Here is a 24,478-nt window from a genome sequence, read left to right as displayed (position 1 = left end):
GTGCAAATCCTAAGTGACAAGAGTTTGCTAAGTAGGAAGCACGCTTTGTTCCCTGTTCTTCCCCTGTTCTGCATCCAGCCTGTGCTAAGACTTGGGGCACTTTGATGAAAGACACATGGGCCATTGAGGAGCTCCCAGTCTCGTTACCCGAAACATTAGGAGCAGCTCTCCATGATGCACAGAAAGTGTCCCCTGTGCTTGAGTGCCCCAAAGATGAAGCCAGGCAGTGAGGATTCAGTGAAGTGCTGGTGGGAAAGAGGGAAAGGGGGACTGGGCTTTGAGAGACTCATAGGGACCCTTCCTCCCTTTCTAGACAAGAAGAGAGTTGGGTTCATCTCTAGGAAACCTGGACCATGTAGACAAGCAATGTGAATAATATGGGCCCAGAGCCAGTGAATCCATTAGATGGAATAGGCACAGTGCCCAGGGTCCATGGTCCTTCTAAGAACCCATGAAAATGTTTTAGTTTCTTTTAAAATACTGAGGAAAAAGAAGTATGATCCAGCCTGCATTATACTCTTCTTTATGCCAGTTAAGGTATTAAAAAAAAAAATTAACTTTTTTTTAGTGGACAGAGAGTCCCATGCAAGCAAAAGTGCTTGGGACCCATGAATAGTTATACTGCAGTCCTGTGGAGACCACATATAACCCTCCTTTCTTCCTGTGATAGTTTTACTTTGGACAATTTTCATTATTTAGCAGTTGTTTTATGGGCTTCTGTGTTTCCCTCTGGGAGAGTCCAGGCCCTGTTGACCACCATTTTTGTCAGGAGACTTGGTATGTAGTACTCAGGTATGATTTCTGGGAGCTGGTGAAAGAGATGGTTCCACCAATTGGTGGGTTTGTACTTGCTAATGACAGATACTCCAACTCAAACGGACTTAAGCATTAAAGGCCTCAGATCATATACCTGAAAAATCCCAGGGCAGGCATAGCTTCAGGCATGGCTGAATCCAGGAGCCTAGTTGATCTTATTAGGAATTTGTCTCCATCTTCCTGTTCTGCTTCCCTCTGTTTTGGCTTCATACTCAGGTAGGATATCCCTGTGTGGTGGCTTTGGCAGTTCCAGGCTTTTGTTGTCCTTTTGCCCAAAGTCCCAGCAGAAAAGAACTCCCTTTTCATCATGGTTTTAAGAAAGCTCCTGGTGTAGAGTCTTACTGGACTGCCTTGACTCACACACCCTGCCGAGAACCAATCGCTGTGGCCCAAGAGGGAACCCATGGGTCTGGCCTGAGTCCCACGTTAGGAAGGGCATATCTAGTGGTAATGTTCAATTCTGCAGAATCCTCAGAGGCTCAGCTCGTCCTGAGCTGAGGAAGATGTCCTGCAGAGCCTTTGTTTGGAGATGTGAAACCTGTCATGTTCTGCTTGTTTGTGGCAATCTGGTTTCCTTTTCTTTTTTTTTTTTTTTTAAGATTTTATTTATTTATTCATGAGAGACAGAGAGAGAGAGAGAGAGAGAGAGAGAGAGGCAGAGACACAGGCAGAGGGAGAAGCAGGCTCCATGCAGGGAGTCTGACGTGGGACTTGATCCCGAGTCTCCAGGATCATGCCCTGGGCAGAAGGCAGGCGCTAAACCACTGAGCCACCCAGGGATCCCCATCGATTTGGTTTTCTCTTGCCTTCTCTTCTGTCCCTTGCCCTACCATGTCCGGCTTTTCTCCTTTTCCCTTCTTGTTCTATCTGTTGCTTGCTTGATTTCTCTCTGTGTGTGTATGTGTGTGGAGCTCCCTCTTGCTCTAGATCTTGTTCTCAGTCTCTCTTCTCCTATTGGGGGGACAACAACTCCTGTCCAATAAGACAGACTGATTTTTCAGCATTAAGATCTGTTAGTACTACTACTGGGGGAGGCAAATGTGTTTGCAGGAGGCTGGGTCAGGCGCCCACTGAGGACCCTCGCAGCCCACCTTCCTGGGGGCTGAGGTCGCTGCCCATCATCCCACACATAGCCTGGGACGTGGAAGGCTGCTGTGGGCACCAGGACTCAGGAAGAGGGACAGACAGAACAGATCTTGCTGGGTGCATGAGGAAGCAGCCATAGGGCACCCCCGGCAGGCTTCACCCTGAAACAAGAAGCCCTCACAAAATGCTGCCTCCTTCCTCTCAGAGTAGAGGCATACAATATCCCTGGAACAGGCTAAGTCAGAGCTTCTTGTCTGCTTCCAGGACGGTCCCTTCTTCTCGATTGTTCTTTGTCAGGTTGCTGGTTTCTGAAAATGACAAAGACAGAAAGATCAGAAGGGCAATAGCCAGCTTCAGGAGAGCCAGTTTCATGCTCCTTCACGGTTCTCCTTGCTTCCTGTGTATTGGTGGTGGCTGCTGAATCAGGAGCATTCTTGGGAGGAAAATTAATTACATTTCCTAAATACAACTTCATACCTCAGTTTCCTTATCTGTAAAATGGAAATGACAACACCAAGAGAATTGTGGCCTAGGGTAGAATGAGGTAACCTACATGAAGGAGCTGAGCACAGTGTCTGGACAACCAGATGGGTAGGAAGCAATATACTCTGTCCAGTATAAATCCCTCCTAATTCTGATCAAGAAACTGAGTCCAGGGACTTTTATAGATCTCACTGCTCACTGGCAGCCTAAACCTCTATCTACTTTCCTCTAAGACATTTCATTTGGGGGATCATCAGTGTTTCTGTTTCTCTTGAAAACAGCCTTATGAATGGAGCCCAGCAGACTTTGAAGGTCAAGTCACCCAGAAAACCACGACCCCATGTCTTTGTGATAGATGGTTCACCCAATGAGCGACCAACCAAACTGAAGGAAAAACTTATTTTTTGGCCTTTCCGTTCTCAACATATTCTGTACCTAACTGATGCCTGCTGCCCTGTCTTGAGTCTGTTAGCACATCCTGGGTAGACATCTGGAAAATCCATTTGTCCTTGCTTTTTGGTCTCCAAGATTTATAAAGAAGCTATAGTTAGGCTAAGAACCCTTGATTGTCAGAACTAAGCCAAGTGAAAACATTGAGGCAGCTTGTCAATAGCAACTTTATTAATTGGATGCTAAATGAGGAACGAAGCTGCCTGATAAAGAAACTACTAAAATCAGTAACAGAAACATGATCATATAGTTACAATGTGTCAGTTTCCAATTATAATTACACCACCATTCTCCCCCTGTATTTTCCCAAAATTCTCCCAGTTGCCTTTCACTCCTTTCCCCTCATCTACATCTGGACAGCCATGAAGTCATTAACTCTTTGGCCATATCAGTGGTCCACAAATAGGCTTTAGGAGGTCCATGCTCACAAGATGTGAGCAACATCTTGTTTCCATTGGAATGGATGCCTTTGAGAAGAGGTATATAGTTTTCATCATATTGTTCTAGGTATCTACTAGAAATCAGGATAAGATTTCTATTTACTTGCAGTTCATGATATTTCCTTTAATAAAAAAAAATGTCGGGATCCCTGGGTGGCGCAGTGGTTTGGCGCTTGCCTTTGGCCCAGGGCGCGATCCTGGAGACCCGGGATCGAATCCCACATCAGGCTCCCGGTGCATGGAGCCTGCTTCTCCCTCTGCCTGTGTCTCTGCCTCTCTCTCTCTCTCTGTGACTATCATAAATAAATAAAAATTAAAAAAAAAATGTCAAGCACGCAGAAAAGTGGATGGAAATTGTATAGTGCACACGCATAAACCTACCAAATTGTAGAAACCTACCTAGTTTCTACAATTGTTAACCTTTTGTTATATTTGTGATATTGTGTATCTATCCATCTATCAATCTATCTTAATACATTTCAAAGTACATTGCTGTCATCAGTGTGGTCTCCCTCTAAACACAGCAACATGCAACATTACATGCAACAGGAGTCAATATTGTTTATGGTTCTTTGGTTGGAGTAAAATTGCATACACTGAAAGGTATAAGTCTTAAGTCTATCATTCCCTGAGTTTTTATAAACAAAAAAACTTGTGTAAACTCAAACTCTGACCAACCTATAGAACATGTCCACCACCCTAGAAAGTGCCTTCCTGTACTTATCCAGTCAGTTCCTCTGTACTCCAAAAGCCCAAGAAGCAACCACTGACCTGATTTATTTTTTTTCATCACAGATGAATTCTAGATTGCCTGTTCTAGAACTTCATATAAATGGAATTGTACAGAATAGTGTCTGTTGGTTGTGGCTTCTTTCATTCAGCACAATGTTTAGAGATTTATCCATGTTGTAAGTAGTAGCCGAGATTCCCTTGGCATAAACCACCAGTTCACACTCAAACACTCACTTCTCCCTAAATCACGGCCACCATTCCTGTAAGAGATAAAGAACAAGGAAAAGTGAGAACAGCAGGGCCCCTTCACTGCTTACTTGGCTACTGCTCCTAACCCCTAGTGCAGAGGTAGAAAACTGGCCCAGGCCACGTGGCTTAGACCCAGAGCCTAAGAAGGCCTCTCCCTTCCTCTTTTATTTTAACCAGTCTATTGGGATATAATTCATGTACTATGCAGTTTATCCCTTTAGAATATACAATCCGATGGCTTTAAGATTTTATTTATTTATTTATTTTTAAATAATCTCTACACCCAACATGAGGCTGGAACCCATGGCCTTGAGATCAAGAGTTGTAGGCTTCCTGCCTGAACAGCCAGGCACCCCTCAGTGGCTTTAATGTATTCATAGATATGTGCATCCATGACCACAGTTAGTTTTTATCACCACACAAAGAAACTCCATGCCCTTAGCTGTCATTCCTTATCTTCCTGTCCCCTCCACATTTCTTCCCAGCCCGAAGCAACCACTAATCTACTTTCTGTCTCTGTGGATTTATCTGTTTTGGACATTTCAATGGAATCATGCAATATATGACCTTTGTATCTGGCTTCCTTCACTCAGCATGATGTTTTCCATGATCATCCTATTGTTGCAGGTATCTGGAATTTATGCCTTTTTATGGCTGAATAATATCCATTGTCACATTTTTGTCAGTTGATGGACATTTGGGTTGTTTCCACTTTTTTGGCTGTGATGAATAATGCTGTTATAAACATTTTTGTACAACTTTTGTACAGATATATATTTTTGTTTTATTTTTTTAATTTTTTTCTTATATACCTAGGAGTAGTACTGCTGGGTCATACAGTAGCTCTGTGTTTAATCATTTAAGGAATGTGCCAGAGTGGTTTCCAAAATGACTTTTCCATTTCATATTACCACCAACAGTATGTGATTTTTGTCAACACTTGTTACCATTTGACCTTTCGATTCTATCCATCCTAATGTGTGTGAAGTGGTATCTCACTGAGGCTTTAATTTGAATTTCTCTTATGACTAATGATGCTGAGCATCTTTTCATATGCTTATTTATCATTTGCATATCTTCCTTGGAAAAATGTCTCTTCAGATCCTTTGCCCATTTTAAAATCTGGCAATTATGGGGGTTTTTTTATTATTGAGTTGTAAGCACTCTTTATATATTCTAGATATAAGTTCCTTATCAGATATATGATTTGCAAACATGTTCTGTGGGCTTTTTCACTTTCTTGATGATGTCCTTTGAAGCACAGAAGTTTTCTAACTTTGATGATAACCAATTCATCCATTTTTTCTTTTTGTTGCTCATGTTTTTGGTGTTACATTTGAGAAAGATTCAGCAAATCCAAAATCATGAATATTTACCCCATGTTTTTTTCCCAGAGTTTTAAGTTTTAGGTCTATGTTTAGGTAATTCCTTTTGAGTTAGTTTTTGTTTATGGTGTAAGGGTTCAATTCTGTTCTTTCTTTGTGTGTAACTATGCAGTTGTCCCATCACCATTATTTGCAAGATAATTCTTTCCCTCATTGAATGATCTTGGCTCCCTCATAAAAAATCAGTTGACCATAGCTGTAGGGGGTTATCTCTGGACTTTCAGTTCTATTCACCTGAACTGTATATGTCTGTCCTTGTGCCAGCACCACACTATCTTGATTACTGTTGCTTTGTAGTAAGTTTTGAAATCAGGAAGTGTGAGTCCTCTAATTTTGTTCTTCTTTTTTCAAGGTTTTTTTTGGGGGAGGGGGGGCGTACTATGGGTTCTTTGCAATTCCATATAAATTTTAGAGTCAGCTTGTCAATTTCCACAGCGAAGTCAGCTGGCATTCCAATAGGGATTGCAGTGAACATTTAGATCAGTTTGAAAGTCTTGCCATCTTAATAGTGTTATTAAGTCTTCTGATCCATGCATGACACATCATTTCAACTCAGCCTCAGTTTCCTCCTCTGTAAAATGAGGATAACACTGCACATATTATTGTGACGATTAAATGTGATAATGTAAGTAGAACATTTAATGCATAATAAAAGCTTAATTTGTTCATGCAAGTGATATGGAGAGCCATCTCATCCCAGAAACTGTTCTAGAAGTGGGAAAATAGCATGTTATAAAACAAAAACCCCTGTCCTAATGGGCCTCACATTTTAGTAAGAAAGATCAACAATAAATAAATTTTCAAACTACATGTGCACACACACACAAGTTCAGGTTGCGCTAAGTGCTGTGAAGACGAATAAAGCAAGAGAAAATGTAGAGTGATTTGACAGTATTCTTTTTTTTTTTTTTTTGACAGTATTCTTATAGTTGAGGGTAGCCAACTCCTTTCACCTTGCTAAAGCAAAGACATTTGAGTGCAGACCTGGAATAAAATGAGGAAATGGCACACAAGGGTCAATAAATATTTATTGAATGTGAATGAATGCAAATATCTGGGAGAACAGTATCCCAGGGAGAGGTGATAATAAGAGCAAAGGTCCTACAGCAAGAAAAGGTTTGGAATTTTTAAAAGCATCAAGAAGGCTCTATGAATATTTATGTTATAGTGTTTAGAGGTAAAGTGTACCGATGTCTGCAACTTACTTTAAAATTCACTAAAAAATAAGATAGAAGATGGATACATATGTGATAAAGCTAATACACTAAAATGTTAACTGTAGAATTTAGGTGGCAGGTCTATACACGTTTACTTTCAACTTTACTTGGTGTTTGAAAAATGTCAGAATCCAGTGTTGGAGGAGTAACATTAAGAAGGCTTGTGAGGGGTGCCTGGGTGGCTCAGTGGTTGAGCATCTGCCTTTGGCTCAGGTCATGATCCTGGGGTCCTAGGATCAAGTCCTGCATCGGGCTCCCCGTGGGAGCCTGCTTCTCTCTCTGCCAATGTCTCTGCTTCCCTCTGTGTCTCTCATGAATAAATAAATAAAATCTTTTAAAAAAGAAGAAGATGATGATGACGAAGGCTCGTGAGGCCATGAGGGAGGTGATGAGTGAGGGAGAAAGGTAGGGAGCGAAGCTGCAGAGGCCTCCAGGCCCAGAGCATGAAGGGGCCTCAGCAGCCGTGAGAAGACATCTGGGATTGGCTGCAAGCATAGCAGGAGGCCTTCAGAGGGATTTCAACAAAAGAGTTTGATGATCCGATTATGATTTTAAAAGATTCCTCTGACTGCCATGGGGAGACATGGCTCTGCCAAGCACAAATGAAAGCAGGGATGCCTGGTAGAAGGACAGTGGCAGTCTGGACCAGGGCAGTGGCACTGGAGGTGCCGAGACAGGTCCAATTCAGGGGATGCTTCAGAGAATTTGCTGATAGCTTAGACATGTGGTGCTCAAGAGCTACACTTTGGCCTGAGCAAGCGGGCAGATGGTTTTATTTCCCAAGATGGGGGAAGATGAGAGAATTAAGTAAGTTTGGGGAGGGGTGTGTGGGAGAGTAATAAGGAGGAGAATCACGTTTTCTACTTCAGGTATGATAAACCCAAATAAGAGACTTCCTAATAAATAGTGGCTATGATTACTCTTTCTACCACACATGCTTACATAACTGCATCTGCAAACACACATGCCCTCTCTCGGCCTGTAGCTCAGTTCTGCTCCCTCCTCCTCTTTTCTTCTTTTCTCTCTCTTACATTTCCCGTTCCTCCTTGTTCCCCCCACTCCTAATTCCAGGCCATCCACAGTGACTGCTGGAGGCTCTAGAGATGTGGAAGGCAGGAACTAGACACCCAGACAGCTCCTCCTGGCAGGAGCAAACCTCTGCTCAGGTCAGCTTCTCCATCAGTGAGGGGAACCAGGCTCAAAGGACACCCTGGGGTGAAACCCTGAGAGCACACAGTCCTCTGGGTTCAGCTCCTGTCTTGCAAACCCTCCAACCTTTTTGTCTCTGTAGCTAGGCCAGCAGACAGGTGTTCAAGCAATGCTATAGCCAATAGCTGGTGTAGGATCCAAAGAGGCAGCAGAGATGACAGAGATCTCCCCATTTTCCTGAGAAGGTAACTCTGAATCATGATCTGAGTTAATGTGGCCCATGTAGCTGTGCTGTCATCTTGCATCAACCGTGTCAGAATAACATTTAAACACATTTGTCAGGGAGCCAGCTGGGGAAGGCTGGCCTCGCTGCCTGAGGCCCACACCCTGTAGAAGGCTGTCCCAGGCACTGAGGACTAGATGCATCTGCAAGCTGCTGCATCTCACAGGAGCACCGGGACGGTCTTCTTGAGATACTGCTTACAGGAGGGGGGAACCCTAATGTACACAGGGGTGTGGTGGGGATTAATGGAGGAGATGAACAAAGGGGGTTCCTCCTTCTGCTCTTTGTGTTTCCATGCTTAGAAAGTCCTTAGAAGTGTATCAGGTCTGATAACAACTTTCATATAGCGCTAACTACATGCCAGGCACTGTTGCAAGCACTTCATATACAGTAACTGATTTAATCCTCTCAACATCCTTATAAGCTGGATCCTATTAGTAGCCTTCCCATTTTACAGAAGAGGACACTGAGGCTTAGGAAGGAGAAATAAGTTCTTCAAGGTCACACAGCTAAAAAGTAGCAAAGCCAGGTTTTCTGGCCTTAACTCCTTTAGGTGCAAGTAGGTGGCTGGATAGACAGATACGAGATGATCCATAAGGAGGAATGGAGCAATAGAGAGTCAGCATAAGGAAGGTATCTGCAGGCTAGAGAGGACAGGGGTCAATTTCGTTACACTTTTGTTCTATTAGAATTCAACATATTTGTTACTTTATCTATGTAAATATATACATAAATATATATGATTTTTATAGCATTATACATCTTTGTGCTTGCTTTAAAGTATAAATACATTAATATTCACATACAGCCAGTTTTCTACCGAGTGTGAGCATCTCTTAGGGTACAGCTATAACACAGATTAAGTAAATCCTAGGCATTGCTCCCCTGTTCCCCAAAAAGTCTTTTCCCAAACTTCATTAGCTATAGGGCTTTGGGAAAACCACATAAACTCTCTGTAGCTTAGATTTCTTGTCTGGACCTACCCCATAGGGTAAAGCCACTAGTAATTATAATCATCATCATAAGAGCTACTACCAACTGAACACCTCAGGTGTCTGTACAATGCTGAGAACTTTCATACATCATGGCCTTTAAAAATCTATTAAAATCTAGTATATTTCTTACTTTTTTTTTTTTAAAGATTTTATTTATTTATTCATGATAGAGAGAGAGAGAGAGAGAGGCAGAGACACAGGCAGAGGGAGAAGCAGGCTCCATGCACCGGGAGCCTGACGTGGGATTCGATCCCGGGTCTCCAGGATCGCGCCCTGGGCCAAAGGCAGGCGCCAAACCGCTGCACCATCCAGGGATCCCATTTCTTACTTTTTAAATTAAGATATAATTGACAGGCACACCTGGGTAGCTCAGTGGTTGAGCGTCTGTCTGCCTTCGGCTCAGGGTGTGATCCCTGGGTCCTGGGATCAAGTCCCACATCAGGATCCCTACAGGGAGCTTGCTTCTCCCTCTGCTTATGTCTCTGCCTCTCTCTCTATGTCTCTCATGAATAGATAAAATATTTTTATTTTTATTTTTTTAAATTTTTTAAAATTTTTATTTATTTATGATAGTCACAGAGAGAGAGAGAGAGAGAGGCAGAGACACAGGCAGAGGGAGAAGCAGGCTCCATGCACCGGGAGCCCGATGTGGGATTCCATCCCAGGTCTCCAGGATCGCGCCCTGGGCCAAAAGCAGGCGCCAAACCGCTGCACCACCCAGGGATCCTGATAAAATATTTTTAAAAAGGATATAAATGACGTATAGCATTATATTAGTTTCAGGTAGACAACTTAACGATTCGATACGTGTATTGCAAAATGATCACCACAGTGTGTCTAGGTAACATCCATCCATACATGGAAGACTGTATGTAGTCACCATACATAGTTACAAATTTTTCTTTTCTTTTGATGAAAACTTTTAAGATCTACTCTCTTAGCAAACTTTCAGTGCAACGCAGTATTATTAGCTATAGTCATCATGCTCTAAATTACATCCCCAGGACTTTATTTTATAACTGGAAGTTACAAAAGTTATAAAGGTTTACCCAATTTGCCCACTGCTTACCACTGCCTCTGGTACCACCAGAGGCAGAACCAACAATCTGTTCTCTGTTTCTGAGAGTTTGGTTTGTTTTTGCTTTTAGATTCTACCTATAAATAAGATCATATGGTATTTGTCTTTCTCTGATTTATCTCACTTAGCATAATGCCCTCAGGGTTCATCCATGTTGTTTCAAAGAGAAGATTTTCCTTCTCTTTTATGGCTGAATAATATTCCAGTGTATCTATATACTGCATTTTCTTCATCCATGTATCCATCTGTTTTTTCAAGTTGGTGTTTTTGTTTCCGTGGATAAATACCCAGAAGTGGAATTGCTGGATCATATGGTATTTCTATTTTTAATGTTTTGAGCAACCTCCATACTGCGTTCCACAGTGGCTGTACCAATTTACATTCCCACCAACAGGGTACCAGGGTTCCCTCTTCTCTATATCTATACTCATTATATCTTGTTATTTCTTGTTGGGTTTTTTTGTTTTTTGGTTTGGGGGGAGTGGTTTTGACAGGAGCTGTTCTGACAGGTGTAAGGTGATACCTCATTGTGGTTTTGATTTGTATCTCCCTGAGGATTAGAGATGTTGAGCACCTTTTCATGTATCTGTTGGCCATCTGTAGGTCTTCTTACACGCATTATCTTTTAATCCTCCCATATCAGCTGAGGTTTACAGAGGTTATGTAACCTGCCTCAGGTCACACAGAAAGAGGTGATGGAGCTGGGTGGTAGGAGTACCTCAGGGGCAAGAGCCGATCCTCACTGCTTAATCCAGTCAAGACTTGCCACTAACCAGTGAAGAAGAAAGGTTTGATTGGTCAATATGTGTGTGCAAAGAGATGAGCTTGAGCTGTGGTCCCGGAAGGAATTCTTTCTCCCCCCAAATTAAGTCCATGCATGAATGTGTTATTCAGCTCAGGCTACCAGAACAGAACTGGGTGGCTAAAACAACAGAAATTTATTTCCTCACAGCTCTGGAGGCAAGAAGCCCAAGACAAAGGTGCTGTCAAGGCTGGTTTCTGGTGAAGCATCTCCTCCCAGCTCATAGAAAGCTGTCTTCTCTCTATGTCCTCACACGACCTTTCCTCTGTGTACATTCAGAGAGAGAGACAGACAGACAGCTGGCATCTCTTCTCTTCATGGAGAGATACCAGTCCAGTCAGATTAGGATCCTACCTTAATTACTCAATTTAACCTCAATTACTTCCTAAATACCGGTCTCCAAATACTATCAAACTGGAGGTCAGGGCATTAGCATATGGATTTGGGGGGAGGGGAACACAATTCAGTCCATAACAATGAGCTTTGAAGAGTCCTGGGAACTCTTAAAAATTGTGTACAGCATCTTTGCATGGATGGGAGTCCACATCCACCCAAAAGATAAGAACCTCTAAAAGTTTCGTAAGTGGACAAAAAAGGAAAGGGTTTGTGAACAAATGGAAATGGCACTTGTCTTGAGGTAGAAGATAGAGGAATTTCTTAAGATAATATTTTAATTATCAGAAAGCGGAAAACCAGAGGGGGAGTGGAAAATAAGGATATGGTGTGTCAGTAGTTAGACGTCCTGCCCAAAGCCACAGCATGGGGAGTGGGTCTGAGCTAGAACTTGGTGTCCTGAGCCCCAGCCCATGCTCTTCCCACCAGCTTGCTGTCGTGCTGCCCCACAGAAGCCAAGGCCATCTGAGCGAGCCTCCTGGCTGCCTTCCTGCTCACTCCACAGATGCTCTTTCCCATGCTTTCCTTCTAGAAGTGGAACAGATCGAAGCCATCGCCAAGTTTGACTATGTGGGGCGGTCCCCGCGTGAGCTGTCCTTCAAGAAAGGAGCCTCGCTGCTACTGTACCATCGCGCCTCAGAGGACTGGTGGGAGGGCCGTCACAACGGCGTGGACGGACTCATCCCTCATCAGTACATAGTTGTACAGGACATGTGAGTGGGAATCAAGACCTTCTTTGAAGAATGTCGTGGTTGATTAGTGATGTCTTGAATGGGCACAGGAATGGGAGTGCTGGGCTGTATGCCAACCATTTGCTCTCACTGGAATGACGCACTTGGTCTTTTTAAAGAATGGTTATATCTCACTTCCCCTTAAATGGTGATCCACTAAACAAATAAGCAAATTGCTCATCCTTTAGAGTATACAGAGACAGTGTTTGGTGCCTTCGGTTGACCATCCTGACCCACCTGACAGCCTCTAGGGCATTCATCACCTGCCCTGATTCTCAGCATCCAGTAGATCTTGCCATATTCCTCTACCTTCTTAGGCCTTCCCTATAATCAGTGGCCAGTACTGCCCCCTTTACTGCCCACCATTCTTTATCTCCCAAGTGGCTCTCTCAGAGGATGCACAGAAATAGCCATCCTCTTATTTCCAGGGTACTGTTACTATTTTATTTTATTTTTTTAAAGAAAGGCCCACATCCCCAGTATCTAGCCATACTGGGAGGCCCAGAAAGTTTACATCTTCTCTTCTTTAAAAGCCATTGAAGGTTCGTACAGCAGACACTCCCTCTGAGTCAGTCTCTGGTAGAACTGACTTATGGAGGAAGCAGCCACTATGCTGGACCTCAAGGAAAGGGGCAGAGGCATAAGCCTTGATGACAGAGGGAATGGTGTGAAACCACAGCAAAGTCCAAAGCCAGGCAGACAAGAGAAATGCCAGTGGAGGACCCTTGGCAGCCCTCTGCTGTCCCCAGTGTGCTGGGAGGAGGCCAACAGGGTACCCCACCAAGCTGGAGCCACCTCACAGTTATCCAAAGCCCTAGGTCAAGAGCTGAGGGATGGAGGCACTCTTCTTCCTCCCTTGCTTAGCCTTAAATAGCTTCTCAGGGCACCACATGGAGACTCAGCTCTCAATGCTCAGCTTGTGGGCTTCTCTGCCCATCACTCTAGCATTCCCTCCAGCATTTAGGTTGTCCTAGCCTGCAGCAGCCTGGGAGAGAAAAATCTAGAGGAAGGGAGAAGAGAAAGTAGGTCTGGGGCAGAGGGCAGGTGGTCTCCTGCCAGAGAAAGTAAGTTAGGAGAGAGCAAGCCGATGGGCATGTGTGTGATGCTAAGGCCTAGAGTGGGAAGTGGCTCATCCAGAGGATGGGCATAAGTTAACCATAAAGTGTGTGTGGATGCCCCCCTTCACACAGGTCTCCAGGAGCCCTACATATCCGGGGTTCTCTGGAGCAAAGCACTCCCGATTCACATCTGTCCTTCTCCCCAGGGATGATGCCTTCTCGGACAGCCTGAGCCAGAAGGCCGACAGCGAGGCCAGCAGTGGGCCGCTGCTGGATGACAAGGCCTCCTCCAAAAACGACCTCCAGTCACCCACGGAGCACATCTCGGATTACGGCTTTGGGGGGGTGATGGGCCGGTAGGAAATGCGGATTCATTTTTTCCTACTAGAGCCATACCCGTCTCTGTCTGATTTGGGAGAGGCAAGAGGGCAGAGGGGAGAAAGGAGGCTGTTGTGGCCCTTTGTTCCCTCTGGGATGTGCTATTGGGCACACTGGGGGGTCTGGCTGGAACTGGCCCAAGAATGCCAGGCTTACAAGGGTCCAGCTTGGAGTTGGGGTTTGGAGAAGGAGGAGACAAGACATATATTAGCAAATCAATGCCCTTTACATAAAATAGTAATAATAAGTGGGGAGGAAGAGAGAGTTATAAATTGGCAAGTATTTTTCCTACCTCTCTCCAGTTCTTGCACCTCCTCCCTATTTTCTGTTGAAGACCTGAGTTGTTATATTTAAATTTTTAAGGTTCACATACTCCCCCTGAAGTGCACTACACAAACAGAAAACTCACACCCACTCCATGTGGTGGAGGAAATTGACACTCGACTCTACCCACTTATTTGGTGGGAGCACATTTGCCAATTTCTTCCCTCTTCCATGTGTGGGCTGCACTGCGTCACCTGACTTTTCTGCCAGGCAAAGAGCTACTACACTTGTCATTCTCTACATGCCTGTTTAGTCCAAAGAATGTGGTTGTTAAAAAAATAACAAATATGAAAAAGTGAAGAATAGAGAGGATGATAGTTTCTCACTGCTTTCTTAATCAGATTCTCACAATGTCATATTCTTCTTCTTCTTTTTTTTTTTTTTTTGGTGGAGAGGTCATGGGATCAGCTCCCTCATATGGGTGCTTGCAGATAGAACCAGAAATATAGTTGAAACAGGAACATATGTTTATGAATTTACTTTGGCAGAAGTCTCTGTGCCTCCTTTCAGTGTATTCTGTTCACTTCAGCAAAAGGCTCAGGCACTGTGATAGGTAATGGAATTGGGGGGCAAAGTGGAAGTCTGGGGTAGGTAGAAGACAAAGCCATGGTTCCTTGAATTCTAGGAGGGCCATATCTTCTCCTGCCTCTCTCTTCCTCTCCCTCTTCCCTCCCTCCCCTACTTTATTCTGGTTCTTCTCTTTCTCAATATTTCCTCCTCTCCAATCCTATGCTTTGATCCTGTTGGGGTACCCACAGGCGGTGCTTAGCTTGGCTGGTGGCTCTGGGGTCTGAAGTGCTGCTGACCACATTGAACTGGGTCCTTCAGTCATGGCCCATTCCAACACTCTGTCCCTCCTTCCTACCCCCTTGCCACTGCCAGCCTCCCCTCCAGCCACCAGTGCCTTCAAATCTCTGTTGACCTCCATAGGATGTAGCAAAATTGCCTGCGGGTGGAGCCTTATACCTCCAGAGTGCTTTCACACCCGCCAGACCTCCCTGGAAGATGCGCAAGGAATATTATGCCCATTTACCAGATTAATAAAATGGGTCTGAAAGAGGACACAGGAAAGTCTGTGACAAAGCCATCCCTCCTGAGAGACGCTCTGGTCCCTCTTTGACTCTACCAGAGCCTCCCTAAAGAGTAAAAGGTGGCCAAATGCATGAAAGGCACATTGATTGAAGCAGTTTTTTACTCCAGAATGACTAATTTTCCAAGATCTAAAAAAGCCTCATAGAAATAGCCCTTTGCTGGGGAGATTGGGGGTGGGTGAGAACACTGGACTGTGTTCAATTCCCAGGGACCCCCTCCTGTGCTTGCAGGGAGCTGGTGACTTTTGGTACAGTCAAGCCTCAATGCTTCAGACCAATTAAGAAGCCCTTCAGAATCATGGAAATGTCTGAACCACTTAAGAACATATCATGAGCCCAACTAACCATCCCCAAAGCGTTCCCAGGTTGAAATTCTCCTGGCCTTGACTTGACACATAGTCAAGATTCATTGTGTAATTAGTAGCATCACCGTCTGCAGTTTGGAAAGCAGAATGCTTCCGATTCCTTCGTGTGCACATTACACCTGCCCCTTGCCACTGAGTTGCACGCTCAGCCAGAGCTTTCATTGTGCACTTGAGTTTGGCTGAATGAGGCTTTACTATACCTGCTCCCCAGACTAGTGTGTAGTGTGTGGCCTGGGGGTTAGCTGACCCATTCTGAGACCTGCCAGGGTTGACCTCTGCCCCATGCCCCTGCCCCCTGGCTCCTTTACAGAGTGCGGTTACGATCCGATGGAGCGGCCATCCCCAGGCGCCGAAGCGGGGGCGACACCCACAGCCCACCCCGGGGCCTGGGTCCCAGCATAGACACGCCACCCCGGGCCGCCGCCTGCCCCAGCAGCCCCCACAAAATCCCTCTCACCCGGGGGAGGATCGAGAGCCCTGAGAAGCGGAGGATGGCGACATTTGGGAGTGCCGGCAGCATCAACTACCCTGACAAGAAGGCTCTCTCGGAAGGGCACTCGATGAGGTCGACATGCGGCTCCACCAGGCACAGCAGCCTGGGAGATCACAAGTCCCTGGAGGCTGAGGCCTTGGCAGAAGTAAGGGCGGGTGGGAAGGCAGGCTGGGCCAGCTGAGGACCCGGAGGGGCGGCCGGGTGGGAGCCTCTTGACCAGGGAGCCACTTGGCCCTTCACGCCAGGCTCAAGGTTAAGCTAGAACGCAAGGTAGACAGCAAGCTGGCTTCCCTGCTGGCCTCCCCATGGGAGCAGAAGCTGAATGGGTGCTGGCTAGGGATTCTGTTAAAGACCTCCAGTCTCCAGGACTGGATGGGGGATATTCCTACCTGGGGGCAGGCCGGATGAGAGGGATGTGGTAATGGCAGGTGTCTCCACGAGATGGCACAGTTGAGTTATTCATTCATTCCTTCATCCATCCATTCATTCATCTGTTCATTCGTTCATTCCTTTATTGACGAATATTGATTGAGCCACTGTTGTGTGCCAGTCACAGAGCTAGGCACTGACAGTGCAAGGATGACCTGAAATGGACCCAGAGCCTGCCCACCCCCCGCCTGCTGTCCGTCTTCCCCAAGCGCCGTTGTGCGGCCCCGCTCTGCAGATTGCTGCATCACCTCTCAGACTAATGCAAGGCTCACGCCTAAACTACTCAGCTGGTCTTTCTCTGAGCTTTCTGTCTCTCTGGCTCACATTCTGCCAGGATAGAGTGGCGGTGGGGATGGTGGTAGAGGCGTCATCGTTACATTTATTTTTTAAAGCTTTACCTTTCAGTGCACACTGGAGCGCTGCAGGGAGAGCAGCGAAGTCCATGGGGCGGGGGAGGACTTCATTTAAGTGGCGTGGGATGTGCAAAGCCAGCGTTAGCACTGCCGGGCTGGGTTATAGCAAAGATGGGGAGAGGATTGCCATCTCTCCCCTCACATAGAAGGTCCCCCACAGCTAATCCTTTGGATAGAGGCACAAAAATCCCCTTCTTAAAGTAGCTAGTGTTCAGGGCAAGGGATAAAATGTCAAGAAGCATAAAAGCTACTATTAGCCATAGACCAGACACCCACAGTCTCTTAACAAAGCAAAAGGGATAGGCTGGGACCCTGCCTGTGCCAGCCGGGAGCCTGCTGTGGGGCCTCAGGGTGGGCAGGCGGCCGCCCGTGGGCTGAGGAGGAGGAGACAGGGTGAAAGAGGACAGGGCTGCGGAAACGGGCTGGCAGGACCTCTCCAGGCTCCAACTTCATCACTGTGACCAGACTTGAAATTTTTCCGGGTTCACCTCACGGCAGAAAAACAGATGTCATCGCGGTCACGGAGGGTTGTGCACCACGCCTACCAGCAGCGGTTTTAAGCAGTCTCCCCTGTTGTGGGATATTGTGCTCAGCCTGTGCGGCTCCCTGTGCCCCACCTGGCGTGGAGGCATCCCTGTAACGCAGGTGTGAGCCAAGGACTCAGGCTAAAGGGAGTGTGAACACTGCCCGGCAGTTTATAAAGCTCCATCACATCCATCACCTCATCCCCATCTTCACAGTAAATGTAGGGGCTTTCAACAGAGAAGCAGAGCCTGTTGCAGAGGGCCCGAGACTTGTCCAACACTACACAACCAGCAAAAGGGGTCTTTTCACTAAAAAATCCCGGTCCTTTGCCCTAGCCCAAGTCTCCCTATTTTGGAATGCTGACTTCCAGCTGCAGCACCCCCTTCTGGCTCAAGGAGGGACAGAAGCCCTGGGAATGTGGACCGATGAGCCCCACCCAGGCTGACAGGGGACCCTGCCCTGCTCCCGGAGGCCCTGACGGAGACTTAACAGCCCTCCCTGTCATTCAAAGTGCTCTCATATTGATGAGCTCTAAATCTCCAGGAATTACATAGGCAGATGAGAGGTTTTGTTGCTCCTTAAAATTGACGTTTTTGAAGAACAAACTTTTCTGATTATGATACGGAGGAGAAAGTGACAGTCTGGTTATTCTGGGGTGAATATTGTGGACATTCTGATATGTAACCTCCAAGGAATGTTCTTATGGAATTTTTTTTTTTTAATGATGATAATGGTGGGGTGCCTTCCTGGCTCAGTTGGAAGAGTGTGCAGCTCTTGGTCTAGGGGTCAGGAGTTCGAGCTCCACGTTGAGTGTAGAGGTTACTTAAATATTTTTTAAAAGCAACCATAATGGTTAGGGGCTTGGGTTCTGGAGACACACTATCTAGGTTGAGACTTGGGCTATGTTACTAACTAGCTGGGTGATCTTGGGCAAGTTACTTTAACCAGGCTGAGCTTCCATCTTCTCATGTGTGAAATGAGCATAATGGTGGTTCCTACCTCATAAAGTGTGAGGATTAAATGACTTACAAAAGGAAAGGGCTTGGATGGGTGCTCTATTATTACCATTGTTACTGCCATTGTTATTTGTGAGTGCTTACTGTGTATCAGGGGCCATGCCAACCTCTTCGTGGGGACTGTATCATTTAACACACTTGTCAAACGCCCTGAGGTTGCGTTATAATGGTCTAGATTCACAGATGAGGATTCTGAGGCTCAAAGAGGTGAGGTAACTTGCCCAAAGTCACACAGCAAGAAAGTTGCAGAGCCAGAACCAGTAGTGGAACCTGCCGTCCTTGCAGTCGGCCCCCTGGGCAGGCAAGTGTGCAGGTGATGCCCACATGCATAGTGGGACATAGGACACCCTGGAGAGTTCATCTCCATCCCAGCCCTGAGCTTGTGTGTGGCAACACCTCCCCAGGAAGCCCACAGGCCCATCAGCAGCCGAGCAAGGGCTGGACCCTGGGGCGCCCGGCCTCTGTGCTGACCAGAGCTCTTTCCGCCCCCAGGACATCGAGAAGACCATGAGCACGGCTCTGCACGAGTTGCGGGAACTCGAGAGACAGAACACAGTCAAGCAGGCGCCAGATGTGGTGCTGGACACCCTGGAGCCCCTGAAGAACCCGCCAGGCCCCATCAGCTCCGAGCCCGCCAGCCCCCTGCACACCATCGTCATCCGTGACCCCGACGCTGCCATGCGGCGCAGCAGCAGCTCGTCCACCGAGATGATGACCACCTTCAAGCCCGCGCTGTCCGCCCGCCTGGCCGGGGCCCAGCTGCGCCCGCCCCCCATGCGGCCCGTGCGGCCGGTGGTGCAGCATCGCTCCAGCAGCAGCAGCAGCTCGGGCGTGGGCAGCCCGGCCGTCACGCCCACCGAGAAGATGTTCCCCAACAGCTCAGCGGACAAGTCGGGCACCATGTGACCCCCGGGCCCCGGCGGCACCGCCCTGGCCGAGGGTGGCCTCCGTGACTTCCGCGGCCCCCCAGTGCCCCTGGCCTGGCCCGGCGGGGCCCAGGTCGCCCGGGAGCGCAGCTGCAGAGCCGAGGCCTGGGCGCCCGCCGCAGCTGGCATGCAGCTGCGAGAATCCCACAGACCCCCCGTGTGTCCGCGGGCCCCGGGGGGGTGCAGGTGCAGGAGCAGGAGGCCCGACTAGAGCATCTCCTGAGGTTGGGGCAAAACGTTATATGGCTTCCCCGCACACGGTCACTGGAAAATGATTCTCTCGACGTTCTGTCTACATACATGAATATGTGTGTGTATATATGTGTGCATATATACACACATACGCGTATGTATGTGTCTGTAGGTGTGTGTATATATATATTTATGCATCTATATACATATACTAGATCTGGACACACAACTAAATGTATATAGGATCTCCTTTTTCTTTTTATGAAACTTAGATTTACCTCAGACCCATGCCACCAAACACCTCCCGCTGAGTTACTTGGTGGGACTTGCAGGGACCTTTCTGGGAGAATTTAGAAGCCTCCGTGACTGCGAACGAAGCAATACACCACTAACCTGCAGAAAAACACACAAAAAATCGTCTCCCACTGTCTCCAGAAGTCGTGGCCTTCCACAACAGTCTGCCCCTAACGGAAGGGTGGGGCAGGCGGTACCCCAAGCAGGCTGCTCCTAGAGGTGGGGAACCCTTCACAGAACCCCTCTCCCTTGTCCACCCCAGAGACCCTGCCTTTCCACCCGGAGGCCGAGGGCCAACTGTACCCCCCCCCCGAGGGCACGGGAGGATGTTGGCGAGATGGCCCCTGACCACAACATCCTTGTGTTTGTACGTAGAAACAGGGGACAGTGAGAAGCTAAGCCCCATCGTAGCACAGCGTTCTGTGGGGTTGGGAAAAAGGAAAAAACACAAACAGTGGTGTGGAACACTTCAAAACCTAGACACGCTGTAGGAATAAACCTGTGGTAACTATAGAGGTTTAACTTATGCCATTTTCAAAATATTTAATTTTTTCTCTTCTTCTTTCTACTAATTATACTGTGTCAGATCCAGAACTAAACAGGCAAGGAGGCTTTCATATCATTTTAACTTAAGATCGGTCTGTGACCCACTTTGGCCGGTGCTCTCCTGCATGAAGCACAGGAGCCTCACAGCAGGGGCCAGAGAGGGGCCATCCGTTAGCGCTTCCCGTCCCAGAAACACTCTGGTTGAGGTTATGCAGGTGAAATGGCTTCCCTCTCTCCATCCCTTCCCTTCCCAAACCCTGCTCCCCTGCTCTCCCCCCACCACCTCCAGAGCATTTAATGGAATTGAAAATACGGTGATAGAACTGAGGTGAGTGACTTTTAAGAATTAGGGGCTAGACTTCTGCCTCTCTGCTGGGAAAAGGCCTCTGGTTCCATTTTACTTCCTCTTTTGATCTTTTCATTTTCCAGAGATAGGCTGTTTCTGGCTAATGGAACACAGGCGAAATCAGATCCTAAGGGGACCGCTTTTATTCATCCCCTCAGGCCAAGCCAAGGGTCTCCTCCTTATCGTTCTCAAGCTTTCTCTCTTTCTCCCGAGGCCTCTGAGTCTATCTCCGTGGCTGTGGTTTGGAGTCAAAAGTCCTGTGTTTGAGTCCCAGCCCCCCACCCACCCCATAGAGCTGTGGGACTTGAGGCCTGTCACTCCACCTCATTGAGCCCCAGTGTTCTGCTCCATCAGATAAAAGTAATAAAAGTAAAATGTGAGCAAGCTCTGTAAGCTGGAAAGCACTGTGCCAACACGTTTGCTATTTTTATTATCATTAGTAAGGTAAGTCTTTTAGATCAAAACCCATCCAGGACCTTCCTTTCGAAGCCTCCTAACGGCATTTGAGAATGGGGTGGGGCAGTTTTCCTGCCAGTTTCATAAGCGCCCTGAAGCACAGCCCTACAGATATATCACCTGCTGACGCTTGGAATGGTGTCATGACCATTTCACCCCACAGGATTAAGTTGTGCCCTCTCCCCCCGGGTCATAAAAAGGTAAATACACCCCAGGGGGAGGGGCCCATTAAGTCACCACTACCTGGGCGCGTGGGAGCGGTGACCCATTCTGTGTGGTCAGAAGGATTGGCAGTGAGGGCGCTCAGTGGAAAAGTCAAGAAAGGGCACGAAAAGAATGCCAGAGAGAGGTCAGTGACAAACTTGACCTTCCTTGTTTAGCCTAAAACCAACTGTTCTGTTTTAGCTCCCGGAAACGAAAGAGCCTCAGAACCAGCTAGGAGCCCCTCTGTCTTTGAGCAGATGATGATATCGCCGTTTTACAGTTTAGGAGAGATGGCAAGGCCTTGGGATGTCCCGAGACGTGCCCCAGGTTTAATGGCTGACAGCGAGGGCCATGTCAGGCGCTTTCCTGCAAGGACGCTGTGCTGTCCAGCCAGGACACAGGCTCCTCATTTCCACCCCAGAGATACTCCCAGACCTTAAATGCAGTAGCCTCCTGTGCAAAATGTCACATCCTCCCTCTGCCATGAATACCAGAGGAAAGGCGAAAATCTGAGTTGACCAATCTGTTGCCTGATATCTACAGCACCAGTCAGACCATGTGGGTTTTTCCTATGAATTGACTGCATTTTTTTCCTTACTGCAAATGGATCTGCCCTTAACCAAATTACCTGAAGGCAGAGCCTTAGCTGTTTTCTTTCAGCACCTATTTTTCCATTGGGAAACGGCTGATGAGTTCACATTTAGGGAAGCTCACACCCCACTCATCCAGGCCCAGATCTGACCCTTGACGCAGAACCAAATGGAAAAATACTTCCCTGCACCCTCCCTCTGCCCCCGCCCCCTTCCTCATCTGGCACTCTGCATGTCTCTGCCACCCTCCACGCGCACCCAGTCCCATCCACGGTCACTGAGCATTGGCATTCTCTTCCTGACTCCTGCCTGTGTTAGTACACTATATATTGCTGTATTTGCTTAAATGCTGGAAAGTAACTGTTAAAATGTGAAACTGTAATTTTTAAAAAGGCTACAATTAAATTATAGCCAATGCCACTCACCAAATCTTTGCACCTAGTAGATAGATCAATGTAAAAAAACAAATACCAGAAACCTAACTGTACAGTGAGTGTGGGGGAAATGTAGTAACCTAGTTAGTAGTCCTCAATATAACCAATTGTACAAGGGGGAGTGGTGTTTACCTACTTGTTCATCGCCATTACTGAGAGCTGTACTGATCAGTTCGTTGATAACGGGCATTTTTTTTTTTTCCTTCACAGAATGATTTCTTTTCTTAACCTTCGACTTACCCTGAGGTCAAGCCTTTTGTCTTTATGTGTAACCGATGTTTAGTCTATTTTAGGAATGAACCAGCAAGATGTTCATTTAAAACTGACCAAAGACAATTCATTCCTGGTCTAGTTTCCTGGGCCTTGGGGCCCAGCCGCCGCTAAAGACCTTTCTCCGATAAAATTGAGAACAAGCCGTGCTTCCTACCCCGCTCTCCCCTCTCTCCCTTTATTCCCCTTTCCTCTTAAAAGAGCTGCTCTGAGCTGTGGGATTCTATGAAAAATTCTTGCCTTTCCTTGTTTTCAGTGCTAACGATTTCTCACCTTGAAGCGCCTTTTGAACCCCGGACAGAGCGCGCAACTGGAGGGAATTGTAAGCTTGGGAATTAGACTTGGGAGTCTTTTCTCTGAGGTCACCAGGCCAAGGGGCAGGAGAGAAGTGGATTCCCAAGGGATGAAAGGTTTCTAGTCAACGAAGAAATCCGAGTGGGAAGAGATCCAGGGAAATGGAGCCATCGTTTGGCTACTGGCTGGAACCAGCAGTTCAGAGATCTGCCTTATAAACACTTCAGAACTGGTTTGTGGTACACAAAGGGGAGCCCACGCTGGGAAGGGCCTTTCCGTGGGCCTTGCTTCCCCGTTGGAGTCCCTCGGAGTGCCTTGTTGGGTATATTTCTTTCTCATTCAGGAGGCACGAACGCAGAGGACTTCCTGTGGCCTGGTGGCTACGTGGCGCTCAGCACACGTACACGGCTGATGGAAAATCACAGGACTAATGTGATGGTTCTTCCTCTCAGTCTTTCTATTCCTAACTTTTCACACATCCAGATGGTTCCACACTAGAGCAAATGCCTCATTCTCCTGAGAATCCCAGAAAGAAGACTGGCCGGCTCACAACCCTGGCGGGGCAGGGGGCCCTGTTGGGCTCGGGAGGACGGGCGGGGAGGACAAGGCAGGAAGGGGGGAGCGAGGTGTTGCTTAGCCGATTTTCTGCTATGCAGAGCTAATGCTGACGTTTCATGTCAACTTCCCCGGTTCTCTGGGGCCTCCTGTCTTCGGAGCAGCCACGTAGAGAATTCCCCACATCCCCGAAGCTGCCCGGGGGAGCCGAGAGAAGGGACTTGGCCGTCGTGTCGGACTCCTCCTGGCTGCTCTGAGGTCGACCCGCCAGCGTCCCGCTGTCCCACCCTCTGGGACTGGCCGAACGGCCACCGCTGCCCCTTTGCCGACACCTCCTCTCTGTGCGAACTGTCCCAGGCAAATAACAAAGCTGTTCCTTGAACCAGAGCAACCAGAGTGCACTTTGCCTTCCTTAGACGGAAGGAGATTCTGGCTAGAGTTTCTGCTCAGACTCTAGTTCCCGGCAGTGTGACTGTTTACACGGTTTGGCAATAGGTTTGGTTCTGATTGCTTCAGAGTGGCTGGTCAATTTAGTTTCCTTTGGTTTCCCTCCTCCCCAAACTGTGTCAGGAAAAAACAAACCGAAACAACCCTAGGAAATTGCTGGTTGCCTGTCCCCACGTGATGATAAGTGTCGCCCTCTTCCGGATATCGTTTCTCTACCTTACAACCAAACGCCCGTCCTATAGAGTGTCTGATTGGATCCTCTGTTGTGTATTCTGATGGTGCCTGCTGGTTTGACGTGGAGCTATCCTGTGAAATAAAACAGCTTAACTTTTCTCAAACGTGATCCTGTGGCTTTTTGGAAGGGTGAGGGGGCCTGAGGGGGGGCCGGGAAGGGCCCAGAGGGGTGTTTCTACTGGCCAGTCCACACCGGCTGTGTGCTACCTCCAGGAACCGCCCCTGAAATATCCTTTAGCTCACATCCAACAGGGTGAAGGCCAAGGTTCCGAGGAGGACTGCTTCAACTGTCCAGCGAATGGAAAAAGG

General features: G+C 47.3%; 2 protein-coding genes and 1 long non-coding RNA gene across 9 annotated transcripts in view; 2 read left to right on the top strand and 1 right to left on the bottom strand.

Moving 5' to 3' along the window:
• Positions 1-24,267, top strand: part of SRGAP3 (SLIT-ROBO Rho GTPase activating protein 3) — a 317,794-nt gene extending 293,527 nt beyond the window's left edge. For 4 of the 5 annotated variants that reach the window (XM_041761597.1, XM_041761595.1, XM_041761596.1 and 1 more), the window contains 4 exons: positions 12,091-12,271; positions 13,554-13,703; positions 15,816-16,143; positions 18,874-24,267. In XM_041761597.1, the coding sequence (XP_041617531.1) occupies positions 12,091-12,271; positions 13,554-13,703; positions 15,816-16,143; positions 18,874-19,287 (1,073 nt within the window). In that variant the 3' untranslated portion in view covers positions 19,288-24,267. The remainder of the gene's footprint in view (positions 1-12,090; positions 12,272-13,553; positions 13,704-15,815; positions 16,144-18,873) is intronic. The other variant, XM_041761598.1, reaches the window with a different exon arrangement.
• On the bottom strand, positions 1,506-23,069 carry LOC121494757. Its single transcript, XR_005988862.1, has 3 exons — positions 22,913-23,069; positions 4,047-4,267; positions 1,506-2,210 (listed from the first exon to the last, which is right to left on the bottom strand). It is a non-coding gene; the product is annotated as an uncharacterized LOC121494757 (long non-coding RNA).
• A 60-nt stretch (positions 24,268-24,327) lies between the features above and the next one.
• Positions 24,328-24,478, top strand: part of RAD18 (RAD18 E3 ubiquitin protein ligase) — a 115,307-nt gene continuing 115,156 nt past the window's right edge. For all 3 annotated transcript variants that reach the window (XM_041764023.1, XM_041764022.1, XM_041764019.1), the window contains exon 1: positions 24,328-24,477. Coding sequence is in view for 1 of the 3 variants with exons in the window: in XM_041764019.1 (XP_041619953.1) it covers positions 24,468-24,477 (10 nt within the window). In the remaining 2 variants the exon portion in view is untranslated. The remainder of the gene's footprint in view (position 24,478) is intronic.

Source organism: Vulpes lagopus, chromosome 7 (genome assembly GCF_018345385.1).
Source record: "Vulpes lagopus strain Blue_001 chromosome 7, ASM1834538v1, whole genome shotgun sequence".
NCBI lineage: Eukaryota > Metazoa > Chordata > Mammalia > Carnivora > Canidae > Vulpes > Vulpes lagopus.
This window is presented reverse-complemented; position numbering and strand designations above follow the sequence as displayed.